This window comes from Balaenoptera physalus, assembly GCF_965194825.1.
Source record: "Balaenoptera physalus genome assembly, chromosome: 5".
Lineage (NCBI taxonomy): Eukaryota > Metazoa > Chordata > Mammalia > Artiodactyla > Balaenopteridae > Balaenoptera > Balaenoptera physalus.
The window spans coordinates 47,542,277-47,564,469 of NC_138884.1; the positions used below are offsets into that span (position 1 = coordinate 47,542,277).

At 39.5% G+C, this 22,193-nt stretch overlaps 1 protein-coding gene across 1 annotated transcript; it reads right to left on the minus strand.

The window, feature by feature from the left end:
- Window positions 1–839: 839 nt before the first annotated feature.
- Window positions 840–18,912, minus strand: COQ2 (coenzyme Q2, polyprenyltransferase). The gene is made up of 7 exons (XM_082463653.1): window positions 18,576–18,912; window positions 14,084–14,250; window positions 9,960–10,081; window positions 8,228–8,313; window positions 6,473–6,606; window positions 3,350–3,538; window positions 840–1,506 (listed from the first exon to the last, which is right to left on the minus strand). Exons 1-7 carry the CDS (start codon window positions 18,895–18,897, stop codon window positions 1,342–1,344), a joined length of 1,185 nt encoding a protein of 394 aa, XP_082319779.1. The 5' UTR covers window positions 18,898–18,912; the 3' UTR covers window positions 840–1,341.
- Between the last annotated feature and the right edge of the window lie 3,281 nt (window positions 18,913–22,193).

Genomic DNA, 22,193 nt, shown 5'->3' on the forward strand with positions numbered 1-22,193 from the left:
CTCTTCGTGACGGTGCGCGGGCTTCTCATTGCGGTGGCTTCTCTTGTTGCGGAGCACGGGCTCTAGGCACGTGGGCTTCAGTAGTTGTGGCACGTGGGCTCAGTAGTTGTGGCTCCCGGGCTCTAGAGCGCAGGCTCAGTAGTTGTGGCGCACAGGCTTAGTTGCTCTGCGGCATGTGGGATCTTCCCGGACCGGGGCTGGAACCCGTGTTCCCTGCATTGGCAGGCGGATTCTTAACCACTGCGCCACCAGGGAAGCCCCTGTAAATGTAATTTTAGAAACAACGGCTAAGAAAAGCCTCTTTGAGAAGGTGACATTTAGGAAAAGACCTGCAGTGAAGGACTAAGACATAATCCAAGGACAGCACTGTAGGCAAAGGAAATTGTACATGTAGAGGCCCTGGGTCGAGTCTGTCCAGCCTGTTGAGGAGCAGTGTGGAGGCCAGCAGGCCTGCAGAGGGGTGTGAGTGGAGGAGCCACAGACAAGGTCAGATCATGGTGGGCCTAGCAGGTGACAAGACTTTTAGTTTGTACTGAGTGACCTGGGAAGATCCTGGAGGGTTCTGAGAAGAAGAATGACATGGCCTTATAGAGGTTTTAAGAAAATCGTTGTGGCTGTTGTGTTGAGAATATTCTGAAGGGGGTAAGGAAAGAAACAGTTACTACACCTAACCAATATACCACTATCCTATCAGTTACAATCACCTGAGATAGAAAATAAATAAATAGAAATTAAAGTCATCATTAGTGACTGCCAGCCCATTCTGGTCACTACGGCTGTACACAGAGACCTCTCAAATAAATGTCAGGGTTGGTAACAAACAGCAGTATGTACAGGTATAACAGGTAAAAAATTTTATTTACTGATTTAAATTCTCCTAAAATATAAAAAACAGAACGGTTTCCTGAATTACAGCTTTCGGCAGTAAGTAAAGGTCAACGCAAAGAACAATAAGCCTCAACTTTCTGTAGCAGCCTTTATTTTGCCCTAAAAAGAGAGTCCATTTTCCTACAGAGACATTCATTTAGATGAGACACACATCAAGTTTTTTTCTAAAGTGCCGAAACTCATATAATCCCTGTAACTGCAGATGAGAATTATAACTTAAATACTCCAGGTGATCGCAAATCCTGAAGAGTTCCTGGTTTTTGTGACGGGGAAGAATTTGACTAGTACATAGTTGAACTAAAATCCAGGCAAAAATGCTCTAAAACTTCATCTACTGGTTTGTAATTCATTAACATATTGTAAGATTGTTATTCAAATCTAATTATGTGGTAATAAGACCTGAGAGTATTTTGTAAAAGTTTGTTTTAAAAATCCCCAGATAAACTTAATTTGCTAATTTTCTATTCTATTATCTATATTTTTCTTTGTTTTATCTGTCTCCTTTTCTTTCCACAAATTCCCAAGGACAATTCCTAAAAAAATTATTAGTCCTATTGTTCGGTTGGAGGTGAATTTATCCCAACAATCCTCAGGTCTGTGGATGTCCAGAGTGTAAATCTATAAGAAAAGAATACATGCCATGTTAGAACTCAGTATGGACTTTTAGGCATCACAAATAAACACATCAATATGAAGAAGATAACAGCACTTTGTTATAGAATTTTAAGCAATGGGAAGCCTTTAATGTATCCCAGATTGTTTTCCAATGTAGAAAAAATCTACCATATCTCTCAATGGATATCATCTAAGCTAAAGACTTACACTTGACGGGTGCAGGAACACTCTGAGAGGCAACACATGCTATTTTTAATTCTATTTAGAAAGTTCTTCCTTAAACTGATTGATCTAAAATCTGCTCTCTACAACTCCTACCCTCCAGTTTAGCTTTATTCTTCAGAGCAATGTTTCTCAACAGAGGAGCAAGTTACATTTGGGCAGGACAACTCTCTACTGTGCAGGGCTGTCTACTGCATCTAGAGATATTTAATGTGCCTGGCCCTCGCTCACTAAATGCCTGTAGTGGTCCCTCCCCAGTTTATTTATGATACCCCAAAGTACCCCCACACATGTTAAAATCTCCCTCCCATCCCCACATAGAGAAGGGCACCTAAAATCCTAGATCTGCAGGTAGCAACCAAACATACTCTCTTTTCTCCACAGTTGTCCTGCAAATATATTGAGAAAGTCTCATGTCCCTATTTTACGCTTCCCTGGACTTAAGCATCGGAAGCCCTCAACTATTCTTTATTATGTGACCTGCAGACTTAAAATCATCATGATTTCCTTTCTCCAAATACTAGAAGACTATGTCCATCTTAAAGTATTGTGTCAAGGACTAGGCAGAGGACCACAAAGGCAATTCAGAATATAAAGTGGGTTCCAAATATTTCCTATAATATTTGTGATTATCCCCATAATTTTTGCCTTCCTCTGCTAATATCCAGGTGCTTAAATATTGCTAAACATCCATTATCCTAATCAGACAATCAACTGATGATAACAACTCCCATGGAGCTGAGTAATGACCAAAAGGAGATGCTGAGAAATTCTGAAGAGGAAAATGGTGAAATGTGGAGAATCACTAATTCATACCTTTTAGCTTTCCTGGTGAGGAAAACAATGAAGGTGATATAGTATGTGGTTTACTTTATGGACATCAGATTTTAGTTCCCTTCATACCATGTTATGCAAGTCCTGCTTACACATGCACCGATCTGTATAAAATAGATCATCTAAATACAGGCTTACTAACATCTTTTCGATTCTGTTCAAAGAAAATAACAGTAATACTGATGCAAAAATATAGTCCATTTACAAGCAACCTATTTAATTAAATTCTACTTAGTTCATTCATTTTACAGAAGTCAGTGATGTAGACCTGCCATATATACATGTGGGGCTGAGGTGCTGGGTGAACATCCTGGCAGTTTCCTACTGTGTAGGCAGAACTCTGACATCTTCACATTTTGTGTCTTATCTTGCCTTGGTCCCTGTGCCAGTGTGACCCAAACATATGAATGATTAGTTTGCTAACCATCAATAGATGCCCACATTTAAACAATACAGTTGTGTTGATCAGTTTGCTTTCAGAGTAATTCAACTCAACCCACAACCTTAAGACACTGCTCAAATTTTTCTAGAAACACATCAGAAATAATTCTAGGAAAATTAGAAGGAAAAAAAAAAATCTAGGTTTAGGTTTACATTATTTCCCTAGAATAATACAGCTAGCTTTCTTATATGACATATTGGGGCAGGGAAGGGGCAGTTCAAGGCAGTACAAGCCAAGTCGTTGTTTAAGGAAGTAACTTGCTTGGTAAACACAGAGGGCATTTTGTTTAAATAATTTTTATAATTTACACCAAAGAAAAGAGAGGGAAAGATAAGGAAAAGATCAAACCTGGTGAGCCAGATGGGCTCCGACAGCAGCCAGAGCGGTGTAGTAGGGCACAGTCTGACCGATGTTCACTCCCACCAGGCTCAGTGCCCCCAGCATTGCCACAGTGAAGCCACTGAGCCACTGCTTGGTATCTTCACGGAACAGCAGTGCCGTGGACTTAAGCCCGATCAGAGCATCATCTCTCTTGTCCTAACATTAGAAAGTAGTAAGAAATAGCCTGGATGTTACTGAGATTTAATTCACATACCATAAAGTTCACCATTTTGAAGTATGTAATTCAGTGGTTTTAGTATATTCACAAGGTTGTGCAACCATCACTACCATCTAATTCCAGGAGAAACTGTCTTTTAAAGAACATGACAGTAACTCAGAAACAGTTGATCAAAAATGAAGGTGCAGGCCAAATCAAAGTTAAATGTTACTGCTAAAATTATCTTCCTGACCTATTTCTACATATCATCGTACTTTTATCACCTTATACTGACTTTCAACTATACTTTTACTAATAAATTAGAAATCAGACTCAACTCTAATTCTTCACACAGCTCTTTACTTCAGAGTTTTCTCATCTCAATAATTTCCTACACATTTTAGTTGCAATCGTGCTAAAATCACACATGTGGAAAAATGTTCACTTGCCACCTAATCACATCCATTCAGATTTCACTTCTGGCTCAGTTTATTCCTTGCCTCTCCCAACAAATCCTTCCTGTTTAAGTAGAGCTAGGTCTTGATGATACACTCACATCTGGCTGACTGGTCTCCTCCAGCAACTTTATTTGTAAGCATTTCCATATAGTGTTGTAATCATGGTCATGTGACATCAGAGGCTTCATGCAAAGTGGGTACAGAGGGAATGTACCTCAACATAATAAAGGCCATATATGACAAACCCAAAGCAAACATACTCAATGGTGAAAAACTGAAAGCTGTCCTTCTAAGATCAGAAACAAGATGAGGATGCCCACTCTTGCCACTTTCATTCAACATAGTATTGGAATTCCCAGCTAGAGCAATTAGGCAAGAAAAGGAAATAAAAGACACCCAAATTGGAAAGGAAGAAGAAAAACAATCACTATTTGCAGGTGACATGGTTTTATATGTCGAAAACCCTAAAGTTGCCACCAAAAACCTATTAGAAATTATAAACACATACAGTAAAGCTGTAGGGTACAAAATCAATATACAAAAATCTGTTGTGCTTTATATACTAACAGTGAGCTCGAAGAGAGAGAAATTAAGAAAATAATCTCATTTACAATCACAACAACAACAACAGCAAAATACCTAGGAATAAATTTAACCATGGAGGTGAAAGACCTGTACTCTGAAAACTATGAGACATTGTTAAAAGAAATGAAGAAGACACAGAGAAATGGAAAGATATTCCGTGCTCATGGATTTGAAGAATTAAAATTATTAAAATATCCATACTGCCTAAAGCAATCTACAGATTCAATGCAATCCCTACCAAAATACCAACAACATTTTTCACAGGAATAGAACAAAAAATCCTAAAACTTGTATGGAACCACAAAAGACCCTGAAAAGCCAAAGCAATCTTGAGAAAAAACAACAAAGCTGGAGGTATCATACTTCCTGATTTCAAATTATACTACAAAGCTATCATTATCAAAACACCATGGTATTGGCAGAAAAACAGACACACACAGATCATTGGAAACAGAACTGAGAGCCCAGAAATAAGCCCATCCATATATGAAAAATTAATTTACAACAAAGGAGCAAAGAACATAAAATGGAAAAAGGATAGTCTCTTCAACAAATGGCACTGGGAAAACTGGACAGCCACATGCAAAAAATGAAACTAGACCATTATCTTATACCATACATAAAAATTAACTCAAAATGGATTAAAGACTTGAAACCACAAAATTCCTAGAAGAAAACATAGGCAGTACACTCCCTGACATCAGTCTTAGCAATATCTTTCTGGATATGTCTCCGCAGGTAAGGGAAACAAAAGCAGAAATAAATAAATGAGCCTACATCAAACTGAAAAACTTCTGCACAGCAAAGGAAACCATCAACAAAATGAAAAGACAATCTACCACATGGGAGAAGATATTGGCAAATCATATATCCGGTAAGGTGTTAATATCCAAAATATATAAAGAACTCAACAACAAAAATACAAATAACCCAATTAAAAAATGGGCAGAGGATCTGAATAGACATTGCCCTGAAGAAATTTTCTAAGGAAGACATACAGATGGCCAATAGGCATGTGAAAAGATGTTCAGCATCTCTAATTAATAGGGAAATGCGAACCAAAACCACAATGAGATATCACCTCATGCTTGTTAGAATGGCTATCAAAAAGACAGGAAATAACTAGTGTTGACAAGGATGTGGAGAAAGAGGAGCGCTTGTGCACTGTTGGTGGGAATATAAATACGGAAAAACAGTAAGGAGATTCCTCAAAAAGTTAAGAATAGAACTACCATATGATCCAGCTATTCCACTTCTGGATATTTACCGGAAGAAAACAAAGACACTAATTCAAAAAGATATATATGTACCCCAATGTTCATCACAGTGTTATGTGCAAGCCAAGATATGGAAACAATGAGAGTGCCCATCAACAGATGAATGGATAAAGACGTGGTATATACATACAGTGGAATATTACTCAGCCATAAGAAGATAAAATCTTGGCAACTGCAACAACATAGATGGATCTTGAGGGTATTATGCTAAGTAAAGTAAGTCAGACAGAAAAAGACAAATACCACTATGATTTCACTCACGTGTGGAATATTAAAAGAAAGAAAGAAATGAACAAACAAAATAAAACTAAACACATAGATACACAGAATAGATTAGTGGTAACCAGAGGGGAAAGGGGAAGGCGGAGGGCAAAATGGGTAAAGGGGGTCAATGGTATGGTGATGGATGGACACTAAACTTTTGATGCTGAGTATGCGGTAGTGTATACAGAAGTCGAAATATAATGTTGCACACGTGACACATATAATGTGACCTCAATTTTTTAAAAAAGCCTAAAGAAAAAAAACTTTCCGTTTAATTTAGTTCTTATTTTAAAGTTCTTAAAAAATGATAACAGTTAAACCAAAGTTACGAAAAAGAGTATTTCTTTACCTGATGAGCATAGATAGTATCGTATATTAGAGTCCACATAATTCCAGAAAAATACAGAGGAAGGCAAACAGATGGGTCACAGGAGCCCTTGACAGCAGACCATCCAAGTAATGCTCCCCAGTTCAAAGTCAACCCTATAATTAGCAAAACAGAAAGAAGAGAAAAGTCTAAATGTACTTTAGAATTCCAAAGGGAAGGAGAGAGGCATCAGCATGTATTAAACGCTTCTATGTACTAGGCTCTGTGTATGCTGTTTTCTCAGATATGTTTCTTCCTTAAATTTTCTCAAGTCTCTCATGTGGTAGTTATTAGCTACATTTTACCAAAAAGGAAAACAGAACCAGAAAGGTTATTTAACGATTAAAATAACACAGCTAACACAAAGAATAATATCCCGCTGATAAATAGGAGGTTTCATTTATCCTACCTAGTATGACGACTGGCACCAATGATAAATAGTATTAGATGCTAGGGTTTGAACTTAAGACCTATCTGAGTCAAACTCCTGTGTTCTTTCCATTACTGCTCTACTTCCCCTTTAAGTTACAGAAACAAGAGTTAGACAGGAACACTTGTTCTTCAAGCCCACCCTCTCTGAGGACTGTAAACAAACATCCACACGGTGACAACTCCTAAATATCTATGTGTAAGCCTAATCACTTCCCTCAGCTTCAGACGAGATACTGAATTGCCTGCTAGACATCTCCACCTGCAAGTCCCTCAGGTACACTGACATGCATGCTCTGTGGGACCACAGAGGAGAGGTACTTCATCAACTGAGGAGGAGGGATTCTAAGTGGAAATAGGCAATGTGGAGGAGAAAAAGCGTTTCTGAGAAGATGTTTGGGACCCACTGACTCTGAGGTACCTGAGGGACTTGCTCCTTCAAGATGATGAATGTGTTTCAGTCATGTTTATTTTCCTAGTACCTGGTGTGATTCCTGGCACAAAGTACAAGTCAGGGTGTCAATAAATATTTAAAGTAAAAATACTAGTTTTCTTAATACTCTAGACTATTCTAGGAATAGAACAGAAAAGTCTAGGAGTAGACATTTTTGCAATAGATTCTGACTTACCTACCTATCTTCCTCTATCTGCCAACAAATATTTATTGAATACCTGTGATGTGCCAAGCGCCATGTTAGATGCCGCACCATCCATATGTAAAGAATGCTTTATCTTCTAGGTGTTTACAAGTTATTAACGGGAAGAGAGGGTAGGCTCTCAATATCTTCCTGTTGAATTAGTGCTGTTGAAATGAGTAAGTGTCACATTAGAGTGCTATGGGAGCCCAGGAGAGACTGGCTAACTTTCTTCTGCTAAGTCTGAGGAAGGCTTCCCAGAAAGGGAGCTAAGCTATCACACTCTTCAACTCTTGTTCTCCTGCCTCAGAGTGCTTTCTATTCCAATCCCCAGAATCTTCAGGGCATCTAGATCAACTACCTAAAGAGAGCGGTAAAGTCAAGGTGGCTAATTTTTTTTCTTCATGACATACCTAGATTTTTAAGAGCATTTCAGAAAATAATGACGATAATCTTAGATGTCCAAGATTTTTTAGCCAACAAAAATGGCTAATTGCCCTCCATTAAAACATGAAAATCTATTCTTGGTTTGGAAAATTTCATGACTGACATTTTATCTCTGCCACATTACACACACACACTATACACACACCACACACACGCATTGATATTAGATATAAAAGTATAGCTTGAGGGTACTGAAGGAAATACTTAATAGTTATTTCAAGCTCACCCAAGGCTAATTGAGGCCAGTATGTAATTCTCTTCATTAGCGGGTAGGTGATGACAAGAAGTAGGGATGCTGCTCCAAGAGCTATACTGAAATGAAGAAAAAACATTAAAAAGATTAATATCACCATCTCTTTTTTTTTTTTTTTTTAAAGCTTGTGATACTAGTTACTTTTTATTTATTTATTTATTTATTTATGGCTGTGTTGGGTCTTCGTTTCTGTGCGAGGGCTTCCTCTAGTTGCAGCGAGCGGGGGCCACTCTTCATCGCGGTGCGCGGGCCTCTCACTGTCGCGGCCTCTCTTGTTGTGGAGCACAGGCTCCAGACGCGCAGGCTCAGTAGTTGTGGCTCACGGGCCTAGTTGCTCCGCGGCATGTGGGATCTTCCCAGACCAGGGCTCGAACCCGTGTCCCCTGCATTGGCAGGCAAATTCTCAACCACTGCACCACCAGGGAAGCCCTCACCATCTCTTAAAAATCGGTAAATAAGACAACAATAGCAACACTAATGAGGAAATGATTTATCTAAATTGTATTTTTTGTTATGTAAAATTCTCTTCCTAGACCTTGATTTCTGGACTTTAATTAACATAAAGGGTGATTAGAAAATATCTTAAGTGTTACAAACAATGAAACAAAATAAGAATAGCTAACACATATATTGCTTTCATGTATTACAACTGTTTTAACTGCTCTACATATGTTAACTCATTATAACTTTCACCACAACCTTACGAGGCAGGTAGTTTTATTCTACTTGTTTTTTTGCAGATGAAAAAACTAAAGTCAAAGAGAGAAAGTAATTTGCCAATTGTTATGCAGCTAGTCAGTAGCAGGGCCAGGATGCAAACCTAAGGCATCTGGCCCCAGTATCCAACATAATACTCCCCATGTGCTACTGCCTAAATTTTGCTTTCAAACATTAAGATAGCTAGTAAACTGAGATGTCCTAACAGAGAATTAGAGTCAAGATATCCCTCCCTATATGCACAAGGGGTTACTTCTCTAGAAGAGGATAAGGTCACAAAGTACCTACGAAAGGATGACAGTCAGATAAGATGTTTTTAGGAAGCTCACAGCTCACTTAACACTACCCCTCCAGGAATAACCTTTCAAAGTGTTCTCACTTGACTGAAGCTATCAGAACAAGATACGCAATTAAGTCTGGTCTCTATAAAATACGCTTATTTGCTGAACTCCTCCTCTTTTTTGTCTTATTGAAGCACTATGTAAGCAGCCATCTGGTGCACAAAAGTCTAATTTTGTCTCTGTTTCAGAGGTATAAGAATGAGTTCTTTTTTCTTCTGTCATTGATTAGGAATACGACTCTGGGAAAGACCCAGTTCCTCTTTTTGCAAAGTGTGCATAATCACTTCTGCCTCTAACGCTTCAGAGGTACTACCAGGATAAATAAAATTATACAATTGGGTATATACACACACTCCCACACATGCACCTAGAAAACCTAGGAGAAGTGTCTTGAGTCCTTCAGGGAACACATAGCGCAAGTACTGGAGGTGGTGCAGAATAAATGAAACGCTGATCTCTTCATTCCTGTGGCTGAAAGCATTCTTGACTTTACAATGTGTGGTGACTTACGTACATTGCTAACTTTACAGATGCCTGATTAGGTAATAAACAACTTTGTAATACAGATATTTCTGTTTTATTTTATACGTACTTCTATGTCAAAGGAAAGATTTTTTACATGATTATGAAAAACACATATACTGTACCTGTAGTAATTCAGACACAGAAGAACAGCCAGTGCCAAGGTCAGCTGTCCCCCAAGAAAAACAAAGGACTGAAAAGTTGAAATGTCTCCAGCAGCTATTGGGCGACTTGCTGTTCTTGTAACCTTAACAACATAAAAACAGATACCTTAGTGTCCGGGAATAGCTCAATCATTTACTTAAACATTTACTCCAGAGACTGGCCCATGGTACGTACTAAGGCAGAAATATGAATAAAAGGTGAACATTGGAAGTACTACCAAGAATCAAAACTTCCTATTTAAAATAGCTTTGAAAAGAACTAAAAATTCCCACCATTCATTCCTTTCTTTCCTTCTCCCATCCCCATCTCCAAACAAACAAAACAAAGCAACTTCCTAATCTAACTATTTACCTACCCAGCTTAGCAAGTATATGTTCAATTTCCATGGAGCAAAGAGGGACAAAAATAGTAAGAATTCTCAGGAAAGAGGAAAGTGCAGAGCATGTTAGATAAGGCTGATATCATGTAAATGCTTTGAGTATGGGAAGCACTGCAATCAGGCATCAGACATGAAGAAAGAAGACAGATTATCTGAGTCTGAAAGTGGGAGTGCTTTTGCCAGTCTATGTAGGAATGGGGCTGTAATCTTATATTAACTGCACCCATATATAAAGGGCAAACTCACTGTAAGAATATGAAAAGGTAGAGCAATTATGTGAACAAATAATATATATTATTCTTTTCCTTCCAAGAGATCATGAAATGTGATTATTCTAAATTCAACTACAAATAAAGTGCATAACCAAAATTTTCAGCATTGCTGGAAGTTAAGAACTCAGGATCTGGGATTAGAGAGCCTAGCATTTGAACTCAATTCCATCACTTATTGGCTGTGTGAATTCTGGCAAGTTACTTGACCGCCCTCAGGCTTAGGTTATTTACCTATGTAAGGAAAAACAGAAAGAGAGGGAGAGGCAATAATAGCACCTACCTCACAGAGTGAATGCAATGCCTGATGCAATAAATGTTAACCATAATTAATATAACATATTTTTGTATGATTTATAGCAAGGGTTTAGCAAACTATGGCCTGTGAGACAAATCCAGCCTTCTGTCTGTTTTTGTATGGAACCATGAGCTAACAATGGTTTTTACTTTTTTTGGTGGCTGAAAATAAACAAAGAAAGAGTAATGTATTGTGTCATAAGAAAATACGAAATTCAAATTTCAGTGTCCACAAATAAAATTTTATTGAAACAGAGACACACCCATTTTTTTACATATTGTATGTGGCTGCTTTCACGCTGTAACAGAGTGCGGTAGTTGCAACAAAGACTGTGTGGCCCACAAAGCCTAAAATATTTACTATCTGGTCCTTTACAGAAGAAATTTGCTGACCCAATTTATAGCATGCTTCACTGTGCAATAAAACAGTTTGTCAAAAACTGTAATGACTCATCTTGCTTAGTGCCAGAACTGACAAATCCTTGATTTGGTCCCTGTAGTTTCAAGTGGGAATAATATTTACGTTCTTATATTTGATTTAGGATATTATGATTATTCCTGCCAGTATTTGAATGCTAATAATCTAAGAGCTATATATGCATCACATCCTTGAATCCCTGTAACAACTCTCTTTTAGCCACTCACAAGTTCTTGCCATTTCTAAGTTTTAGGAAACGGAGGCAGAGAGGCTCAGTAACTTTCCAAGGTCACAGATACTAAGGTAGCACAGTCAGTCCAGTCGCACCAACCACAGTACTAACCACAAAACTACACTGCCCCTTCAGTACAATGGTAATTGCCTGGCCAAACTCGAGAGGTGAAAATAAACAAGCACTCCATCAAAAGAATAAAAATGATGCAATATGATGATCAAAAAACATATTCTATGTGGTTTTTATGAAACTAGAATGCTCACAGCTTACAAAACCAAATCATTAACACCTGTGCATTGACATTATTTCAATGTTTATTGGACCTAATGTTTATCGCATGACTAGCAGATTACATACATCATCAACAAAACATATTTAACCCAAATAACCTAATAGCAATTCACTTATCATTTAATGTATTAGCAATTTACTTAGTCATCTAACATGTTAAGCAAAACCCTCAGCCATAAACATACTGTCTTTAAGAAACTGTAAGGTAAGCGTTACAATTTGACCAAGCTTTTTAACCCATTCTGTAAAAGAGATGCTCATAACATTTTAAAATTCATGTTAGCAAAACCATAGCTACAAAATACTCATTTAAGTGCTTTGTTGTATGTCAACATAGACTCTGGATTCCTCTAATCAGAGAAAAATGGCACGGGGGAGATGTAAGATATCTAATCAGTTCCCTTTTATCTAGTGAGAATAAAAATCACTTAAGACAAAACTAAATGGCTCTATTTCGTTAATTAAAAAAGTAGAAAATGTTGGTTGGTTTGATTATGTTATTTTTAAATTAAACTTCTTTTGAGATAATTGTAGATTCACATGCAATTAAAAAAAAAAAATCTCTGTATTATAAGAAATATAGAGATCCTATGTATCCTTTATCTAGTTTTCCCCAAGGGTAACATCTTGCAAAACTTTACAGTACAATATCACAACCAGGATTTTGACATTAGGCTGCTCTAATTGTGTTCAATAATTATTTTGAAGTGATACTGGCCAGAAGCTTCATTCATATGGTTATGCAGATGAAAAACTGACGAGGATGTGAAAACCCCCAAAACAAGAAAGTACGCATCTCCTGGCATAGATCAAAGCATCCCAACGGTCAGCGAGACATAGAGATGCCTTTACCATGCATCACCTGCCACTCTGCCACTATCCTACCCTCCAGCCACACACAAACCACATAGTTGCAGTTGTCAAGCATAATATACTTTGTCTCACAGCCATGCCTCTGTGTCTGCTGTTCCCTCTGCCTAGAGTGACCTTCATCCTCCTGCCCAGGCTTTTTTTGCCATTTTAGTCTGTCATAGTTCCAAAGTCACCCTACCCCACCTCACCCCATCAAAACTTCTCTCTAACCCCCTGCATTATGCTAAGGTAAGGTAGGTGGTCTGCAGTAAGCGCCCTTGTGGACACCATCTCTTGATAGCTACTAAACTGAAGTCAGCAATGTTGTCTTTCATCCACACAATCCTAGAACCTGTCACTGTGTCTCATAGACAGTAGGTATTCAATAAATGTTTTTCAATTTAAAAATTATTGATGTGACACTGTTCCATAAGCTAAAAATCATTATAGGTGTGCTTTGCTTAAGGAAAACTAAGACTTATATGAAAGGCAAACCAGGGAAGATTATTCACTTTATGTGAGTGTCACATGATTATTTACTTCACATAATTCACCCTGGATTTCTTCTAAGTTGAAATTTTACTTGATTATTTACTCAAGCATTTAATGATTTTATACTTGTTATAGTATGGCTGCTGGAATAAAAGGCAAACAAGACGGACCATTCCCTTGAGAAAATAACGGTCTATTGAAGAACAAAGAAATAATTACACACATGCATTAGAACATGCATAGAAATTAATCTAGAGAAATATAATGTATCAAACTTAAATGAAGTTTTTTCTGGGGGCTTGGGGGAGGTGATAAGGAAGACTTGCATTTTCTATCCTTTCTATTTTTGTACTGTCTGAATTTTTCAGAATAAACATGTATTATTTTTCTAAGGAGAAAAAAATAAAATTATGTTTTTAAAAGAAATAATTATAGCAAATGCTAATAGGGCTGCCTTGATTCATTTAAATTAAGATCTGATTTACATATGAATAGTTATGGCTCCAACATATATCTCAAAGGAAGGGGTGACAGTTCTTTTAGACACCCAAAGGTTCAGGATAGAATTTTCACCTTCACTCCCAACATCCTTTCTCTGGCCTTCCAAATTCTAATTCATTTTGTAAAAATGATGTACACACCTTGCCCCCATGGCCGCTCCTCTGTTGAGAAAGGAAGCACACTGCACTTTGCAACACCAGCTATTCAACTGATACTGGCGCTTCTTACGCTGGATTTCAGTGAGGGCACTAAATGATCCTGTTGCTTTATGTGGCATTCAAAAGTGATGCCACCATCTTACTCTGCAGAATTGAGAGGAGCCTCTCTGTTCCTTTCTGGGACGAATCTACCTTTTTATCGTAGTCCTGGTCCCACATGTCATTAATAGTACAGCCTGCGCCACGCATCAGAACAGCTCCAGCGCCAAAGAGGGATAACATGTACCAATCTGGAAAACAACCTGGTTCAGCTGCCAGACCAATGCTCCAAGTACATGGCAGATACAGTAGCCAGGTTCCTAAGCAAAATAAAAAGACAAAAAAGGTACAAATTAAGTTAGCTGTCTTCATTTGTTTGAAACCCTGTATCCAAGAGAAGTAAGGAACACAAAGTCAAAAACACATGACAAAACTGGGAAAATAAGCTTGCAACTCATATAACAGAGGACTATTCTCCCTAATATATAGGGTTCCCAGAAACTGAAGACAGATCAAAAGCCCGATGGAAAAATGGACAAAAAACATAATAGAAAATACAAATGGCTCTTATACCAATGAAAAGATACTCAACTTTGATAAATACACATGGAAATTACACTGAGATAACATTTTCCACCTATCAGACTGGCGCAATCCAAAGGCTGACAACATACTGTGGGGAGCTGGATAGTCATATATGTCTGGAGGCTGCAAATGTTCCAGTTCCTACGGAGGGCAAGCTGAAGAGTTTTCCTGTACGTGTGTGTGTGTACATGTATATACGCACATGCATACACATATAAAACAAATACATACATTTGAATGTATGTTCACAAACGATGTCAGGAAGGAAACATTAGAAACTGATACTGAGAGTTGCCTTTGGGGAGGAAACCTGGTTGGTTGGGAAAAAGTGGTGGAAGACTTAGTTTTCACTCTGTACCCTTACACCTTTTTAAATTTTGTATCATCTGCATGTATTACCTGCTCAAAAAACTTTAATAAAACTTTCTTTATTGTTGTTAATACAATATAATAAAATGGTTTGGGGGGAAAGAAGGATTAACCTACTGTTTTTTTAATATTTTGCTACTACATGCACAAATGGGATTAGTTCTTGGTACTCAGCCCATAAACTAGATGAAATTAAGCTAAAACCAAATAAATTGTAGGGATAGGAGCCTTCACACATGACCTGTAGTAGATATCCTATTTTCAAAAGGAAATCTTTCAACAAACGTTTGGATATTGTACCTATTAGATAAATTCTGAGCTTTTCTTTCCTATTAGTAATATAAGGGTGTATATTAGCAATATAAGAGTGCCACCCCACAAATGTGTCCCTTTGGCATGAGGATTAATTTAGGCCGATTATTTTTAAGAAACAGAAGAATCAAGAACATTTTCAAGAACGTTACCAGAGTAGAGTTATCATCAGATATCTGCCAAAAATATGGGCTAGGTGTGGTGGGGAAACTTGATAGAGCCTAGAGACCAGAGACGCCCGTTTACCAAACATTTACTTTTCTATCTCCAGTGAATTACCTTCCCCCCCTTTTAAGTCCCAAACCACTACCCCCAATATCCTGCTGTGTCTTTAGCTGAAGATACTTAAGGTGAGGATATTTTGGCCATTTTGGTGAGTTACTCAGTCTTCCTGGGTCTCTCTCACCCACACATGCTATTAAATTTTTGTTTGATTTTCTCCTATTAATCTGTCTCATGTCAACTTAATTCTTAGACTTAACTTAGAAGGGTAGAGGATAATTTCTTCCTCCTCAAAAAGTGGAATAAATAGGACATGTGGCTAAAGGAAAATCAGATCCTGTACAAAAATGGTCAAATGACAAAGTCCTTATGATCATGTTTAAGTTTCATTAAATTTAAGCTTTATTCATTTGCAAATATTTATAAAGCACATACTTTGTACCACAGCTGTTCCAGGAACTGGGAATACAATGGTGACTAAGTGAGGGCTGATTTCTGCCTACACACAGCTTATAAAGCAAAAGGAAGAAACACAGTTAAATAAATAACACTGAAATAGATCAATTCAACAACAGGGAAAGTACAGGATGCTATAAAGGCATAAAACAGTGCCACCCAAGTTAACGGGGGATGGAGTAGGAAAAACTCAGGAAGGCTTTTCCAAAAGGGGCTTAAACACACAGAAAAGGCAAGGCAAGGAGAGGCTAAGAATCAGAAATGACCAGTCTAGACCTGAATTCAGGTTGTCCTGGACAGACTCATATTCAGTGTGTCCCATCTAAAACAATAACAACAATGCCATTTTCTAAATGTTTGTGAAATGTCAAGCAGTGTTCTAAATGCTGTATATATACAAACTCATTTAATCCTCAAAGATACCCTTATAAAGTAGGCACTATTATTATTCCTATTTTACAGATGAGGAAACAGATGCATGAAGAGGTTAGAACACAATGGGTTTAACCACTTCCTTTTCCCTGGACCTATCAGTATAGCTCAGAAGGACAGAGGAGTAGCTAGCTGATCCTGCCCTGATAGAAAAAAAAGAACACTACTTCACAGGCATTTTCCTGGTACAAGTAGAACTGAAGGTTCCATTTAAAAAAGAATTCTAAAGAGAAAGATGTGTAACCACCTATAGCATTTTGTGTCAGTGTCAAAATTTCCTTGGCTGTAAGTCTGCATTTTAGGTACCGTATTCACTGATAGGAATCTGCAGGGCGCCCCTATAGATGAGGAGGGTTCCTGTAATGAAGGTTCAATGTCTGCTCCTAGTAAGTGACACTAGACACTAAAGTATATTAAACTTGAAGCCTCAGTGCTCCTCATCTGCAAAAGAGGGGTTAAGAACATCATCTACCTCTTAGAGTTGTTAAAAGACAATATTAATAATGGTGATAATGAAAACAATAACAAATTCATAGTGCTTACTCTGTGCCAGGTGCTGTCCTACAATACTTTTGAGTCTCACAAACAAACCTATGAGATAGGCACAACTTCTTTTATACCCATTTAACAAACACAGAAACTGAAGCATAGAGACAGTAACTTGCCCAAGGCCACACAGGCAAAAAAAATGGCAGAGCTGGAATTCAAACCCAAGCAGTTTGGCTCCAGGCTATCACTCTGGATACCTAAAGCTCTGAATACCCATGAGTTCTTATTGTTCTTTTGCCCTCCTGATTCTCAGCAACATTTTTTGGTCTCCCCTATGACACTTTCATTCTGTTCTCTCCCATGAAGAAAGATGCAGAGGTGGGAGGATACAATAGGTTTCAGAAAGATATATTTCTTACAGAAAAAGTAAAAACTCTCTGGGAGATTATAAAGTGAGTAAGCATTCTGAGAGGTGATGGGCAGACCAAAGAGCTTGTGTAAACTGAGTCTAAGATTCATTCACTAATTACAAATTATCTTCAAGAAAACATAAATGCAGTTTCAGCCATAAACGTGGTAAAACCAGTTATACCACCAATTTAGTGGAAAGAGTGCTACCTGCTGAAACCTCCTAAAACAATGTAGTTTGTGACATGGTTGTAGGAAGTTGTAATCCTTTCTGAAAAACAATGAAACCCACTTTTTAACAAGATCAAAATTCAACAAAATAAAACAATAAACATAAAATTACCCCACAAAAGAAGAATTTAAGTAAAGAAGTATCAAACCTGGAATGCTACTACTGTCAACCTATTGTGCCTGGCATACAGTAAGGGCTCAAAAAATGTTCGCTGAATGAATTCTACTAGTATTATGCATAAGTTGTCTGAAAAATCCTACAGTCATCTTATTTAGAACCAAAGCAAGCAGACGTGTATCTTCTTAACATACATAATACTATTAACCCAATCTTCTCCAACTCACCCAATACTGTGTCTTTTTAAACTAGACTGGGAGTTCTTTGAAAGTACAAAGTTTCCATAGCTCCTTCTAGCCCTAAGGCTACCCAGTGCTGTAGGACTTAATTCATTCAATACTACTGCTACGCTGTTCTAGACACTAGATATAAAAGTCCCATATAAGTGGAGCTTATACTGTATTGGAGAAGTATATCAACCAATAAATGCATAAGGCTAGTGGCGAATGCTATGAAGAAAAATGGGGGGTAAAGAGAGACTGAGGAGAAAGGTGAATTTAAATAGGAAGTTCAGCAAAATCCTCCCTTAGGAGGCGACCGTGAGCTGATAAGTAGTGCATAAATGCTGTACCTGCAGCATCCAAATGAATTAAATCTTTGTGTGACGGATGGTGCAGGGCAAAGAGCTAAAAAAACTCAGCATCATCTGGTCTGGCTCTGCCAAAGAGCCTTAATTTCCTCAGCGTCTTTATCGTCTCAATTATTTGCTCTGGGATTATGGGAAGGATGAAACATAATGAACGTAGACGTGCTTCCACACTGTAAATCTGCGCAAATGCAGAGATACGGGTACGGAATTTCTGCTCGGTTCACTACTTAAACACGGACTGTGCAATGAGCGAATTTTTTGCCCAGCTCACGTGCTCAGGATTCAGAGAGGCATGACAGCCGGCCGGTTACTTCGGAGATCGCCCTGTTCGGGTGTCTTGACGGTATTCGGCGCCTGGCGGCCGAGCCCCGCCTTTCGGGCGTCACTTCCACTGCGCCCGCAGCCCCCGGACCGCCGCGTCCGTCCACACTCACCTATGGGCTTGTCCAACCGCATGAGGCGCAGGTAGGGCTGCAGAGGGCGGGGCGCCGAGTTCACGATCGCCGCCGCAGGCAGGCTCGGCCGCGGCTCGAGCGGCCCCCGCCCGGCTGAGGGCCGCCGGTCTCCCGCGTGGAGCCCACGGGCCGCGTGCGGCAAGGCGAGGGAGCGGCGGCGCAAGCCCCACAGCCACACCTGCGTCCCTGCCCGCAGGCCCCGCACGAGCCCCGCGCCTGCCGCGCCCAGCATGGCGCTCAGGAGAGCGTGGACCCGCAGGGGCCTGACGTCATTCCCGAGCGTCCGGTCACAGGCAGGCATGCGCAGTGACGTCAGCAGGATGACCAGATGGTCGGAGCTTTTCGAGTAACGTGAAACAGGAAGGATCGCGGTCAACGTGACCTGTAAGGGAGTTCTTCAGGTAAAGGAGTTCCTATTATCAAAATACGTAGCAGTTGTAACAGGAAAACAAACAAACAAACAAAAAACACCGAGAAAAACTTATTGAACCCAAAATACTGATTTGCGGTGTTTCCTTTTTAAAGCTAAAAGGGCACCAAGCGGCCAAATCCGAGAATGTACATTAAAATCGTACTCAGAGTTAACAGACATGCATTACGCAAGGGAAAACCTTAAACTTGATTATCAATTCAAAGCAGTTCGTATAATCCAGAACAGCGAGTGTGTGGGATGCTATGGGCCTGCAGCTAGAATATCTGCTCGAAGGGGTTAATCATAGCCAACTTCTGGATAGCGCTCTGTGCCAGGCACGGTTACAGGCACTTTACATGTATTATCCCATTTAATCACTTACTGAGTGACTATGGGCAAGTCTCTCATTTGAATTTTAGTATTCTAGGGAATTGGGTTAGTATTTCAGCGCCTTTCTTTAAAACCTCTACAGTGATTCTGTGATATCTTGTCTCCAGTGGTGGTGGCAACGGGGTGGTCCTTAATAAATTTACAAAACTAGCTCACAGCCTGTTCAGTTGTAGACAGAAGCATCAAGGCCCTGGGAAATTTCGTTTTATATTTGTAAAGGAAAAGACACACTTCCTCCCGTCCGCGTTTGCTCTCAGTATTCTACTACAACACTACTTGGCTTGTGACACCAGACGTGTGGATTTTCCACACATCAAGCAACTCTGCGACCCCGGAGTGTCCTATAAGTTTACTCAGTTCTGTCACTATCTATCTGGAGTTTGCATCAGAGCCCACAGGTTGCAGGCTCAGTTCTGTAAGCTCGCTGACCCCCACTTCAGAAGCCCATCACAGGTCCGGGTTGTCAGGGCTTCCCTGGTGGTGCAGTGGTTAAGAATCCGCCTGCCAATGTAGGGGACACAGGTTCGAGCCCTGGTCCGGGAAGATCCCACGTGCTGTGGAGTAACTAAGCCCGTGCGCCACAACTACTGAGCCTGTGCTTTAGAGCCCGTGAACCACAACTACTGAGCCTGTGTGCTGCAACTACTGAACTACCTCAACGAAGAACAGCCCCTGCTCGCCCCAACTAGAGAAAGCCCGCGCTCAGCAGAGAAGACCCAACGCAGCCAAAAATAAATAAGTAAAATAAATAAATTAAAAAAAAAAAAGTCCAGGTTGTTACCTGTGCTTCTGACCTACCATTGTTGGGGAGGAAAAAAAGTTTTCCTCTACCTTTCTAGGTTCTTCCAGCTGGTCTCAGAATTAATTGACATGAGACAGATTAACAGGAGAAAGTCAAATTTAATTACATATATATGGGGAATCCTAACAGGAGAGCCTCCAAAGACAGTCAGGTAAAATGAGGTATATATGGTCTCCTGGACTAAGGAGAAGGGGTAGGGGCCTGGGACTTCAAAGGAAAAGAAAGAAATGAAAGAATGAAAAGAACAAATGTTTGGTAAACAAATGTTTGCTGGACCATACAGAAATAATAGGACTCAGAGAGAATTTTAATGAACAGATTTTGCTAGGTTCCTCCCTGTCTACCACACCTAGCTCACATTATACTGTAGTTATCTATGGTGATAGCTTCCTTCCTGGAACAGATCCTCTTTCTAAAGTCTTTTAGGCAGTTGGAGAGGGGAGAAGGTAAAAGCTTTTCCTGAGCCATTTGTTTCTTAAAAACAACCAGCTTAAAAATATCTCCATGTCAAAGAGACACATTTTGGGGTGACAAATTTTTGCTCCCCTACATTGGCTATAGATCAGAGAGAGGTTCCCAAGACCCCTTCCTTGAGTTTGATTAATTTGCCAGTGTGACTCACAGAACTTAGGAAACATTTCACTTACCTAATTATCAGTTTTTTATAAAAGGACATAACTCAGGAACAGCCAGGTTGAGCAGATAAATAGGGCAAGGTATGTGGGAAAGAACACAGAGCTTCCACCCCTCACCTCCACTTACTTCCCAACCCTGAAGCTCTCTGAACCCTGTCCTTTTGGGGTTTTATGGAGGCCTCATTACATAGGCATGATGGATGAAATCACTGGCCATTGGTGATTGAACTCAGTCTCTAGTCCTTCTCCCTCCCCTGGAGATCTGAGTGGGGCTAAAAGTTCCAACCCACTAATCAGGTGGTTGGTTTCTCTGGCAACCAGCCCCCATTCTTTGGGACTTTACAAAAGTCCCCTCATTAGTATAAACTCTGGTGCGCTCAAAGGGGGCTCCTTATGAATGAGAAAAGACGCCACTCAGGAAGTTCCAAGGATTTTAGGAACTTTGTGCCAGGAACTAGAGACAAAAACTAAATATTTTTCTTATATGGCAATATTATATAAATATACAAATATTCATAAATATATATTCCATATATAAATTTTATATATACATACATATGTATATGTATATAGGAGTCAGAAGGGGACTTAAAGGTATACCAATTCTAGTCCTAATAGAAACTTTACCTGCATAAACTTCTTCCTTTCTTAAAGTAACAGACAGACTAACAGGCAGATGTTTGCAATCAGGTCCCTAGACTCAACTTAGGATATTTTATGTGAAAATAAAAGACATGCTCCAAGGACGAGACAAAGCAGTAGCATCCTGAAGCTTACTTGTTCAGCTGACTTTGCAACTTACTCTTTCAGAAGCTGGAAACAGATGAGCTCACTTTTAAGGACACATAACTGGAGGGCAGTGATAAACAGTAACCCAGAGACACCACTCTTCTGCAGCCAAAACAAATAGACTCACATCAGATAAGCACTTCAGTTAAAGATTTGGATGCCTGCCTCTGGGGATCAGGAAAGTTCTAAAGTGGCAGCCCTTGCTGATCCAGCCTTCTGGCTTGGGCTTTTCCTACCTATCCTCCCCCAGTTATAAACATGACAGTATTTTCCTGGTTGGGGTCTGCTACAGAGAGGCAGGAGTTCTTGCAACCCTGATTCAAGGGAGGGCTATAAGGAGCTTCTGAGGCTGCATTGGCCCTAGGATAAGTGTACTCTGGGGATATGGGTCTCCATAGGGTGTCTTGTGTGGCTGGGGGACAGATAAGAGGTTTAGGCCAAGGGTCAGCACTGTTGGAGGGGGCCTCCTGATCACACAGCCATCTTCCTCCATATGTTTCTTAAATTAATTAAATGAGGAGGGCGTTAGACTGATGTGATTCTACGCTGTGGCAGCCTAAATAAGCAAA

Bases quoted from the DNA above. Each gene is read 5' to 3' on its own strand.
- COQ2 (XM_082463653.1), bottom strand. From the start codon at position 18,897: ATGCCTGCCTGTGACCGGACGCTCGGGAATGACGTCAGGCCCCTGCGG. The intron at 3,539-6,472 runs GTAAAGAAATAC...TTCTAATGTTAG, and splicing joins ATACTATCTATGCTCATCAG to GACAAGAGAGATGATGCTCT. The intron at 1,507-3,349 runs GTTTGATCTTTT...CTTTTCTTATAG, and splicing joins GAGCCCATCTGGCTCACCAG to ATTTACACTCTGGACATCCA.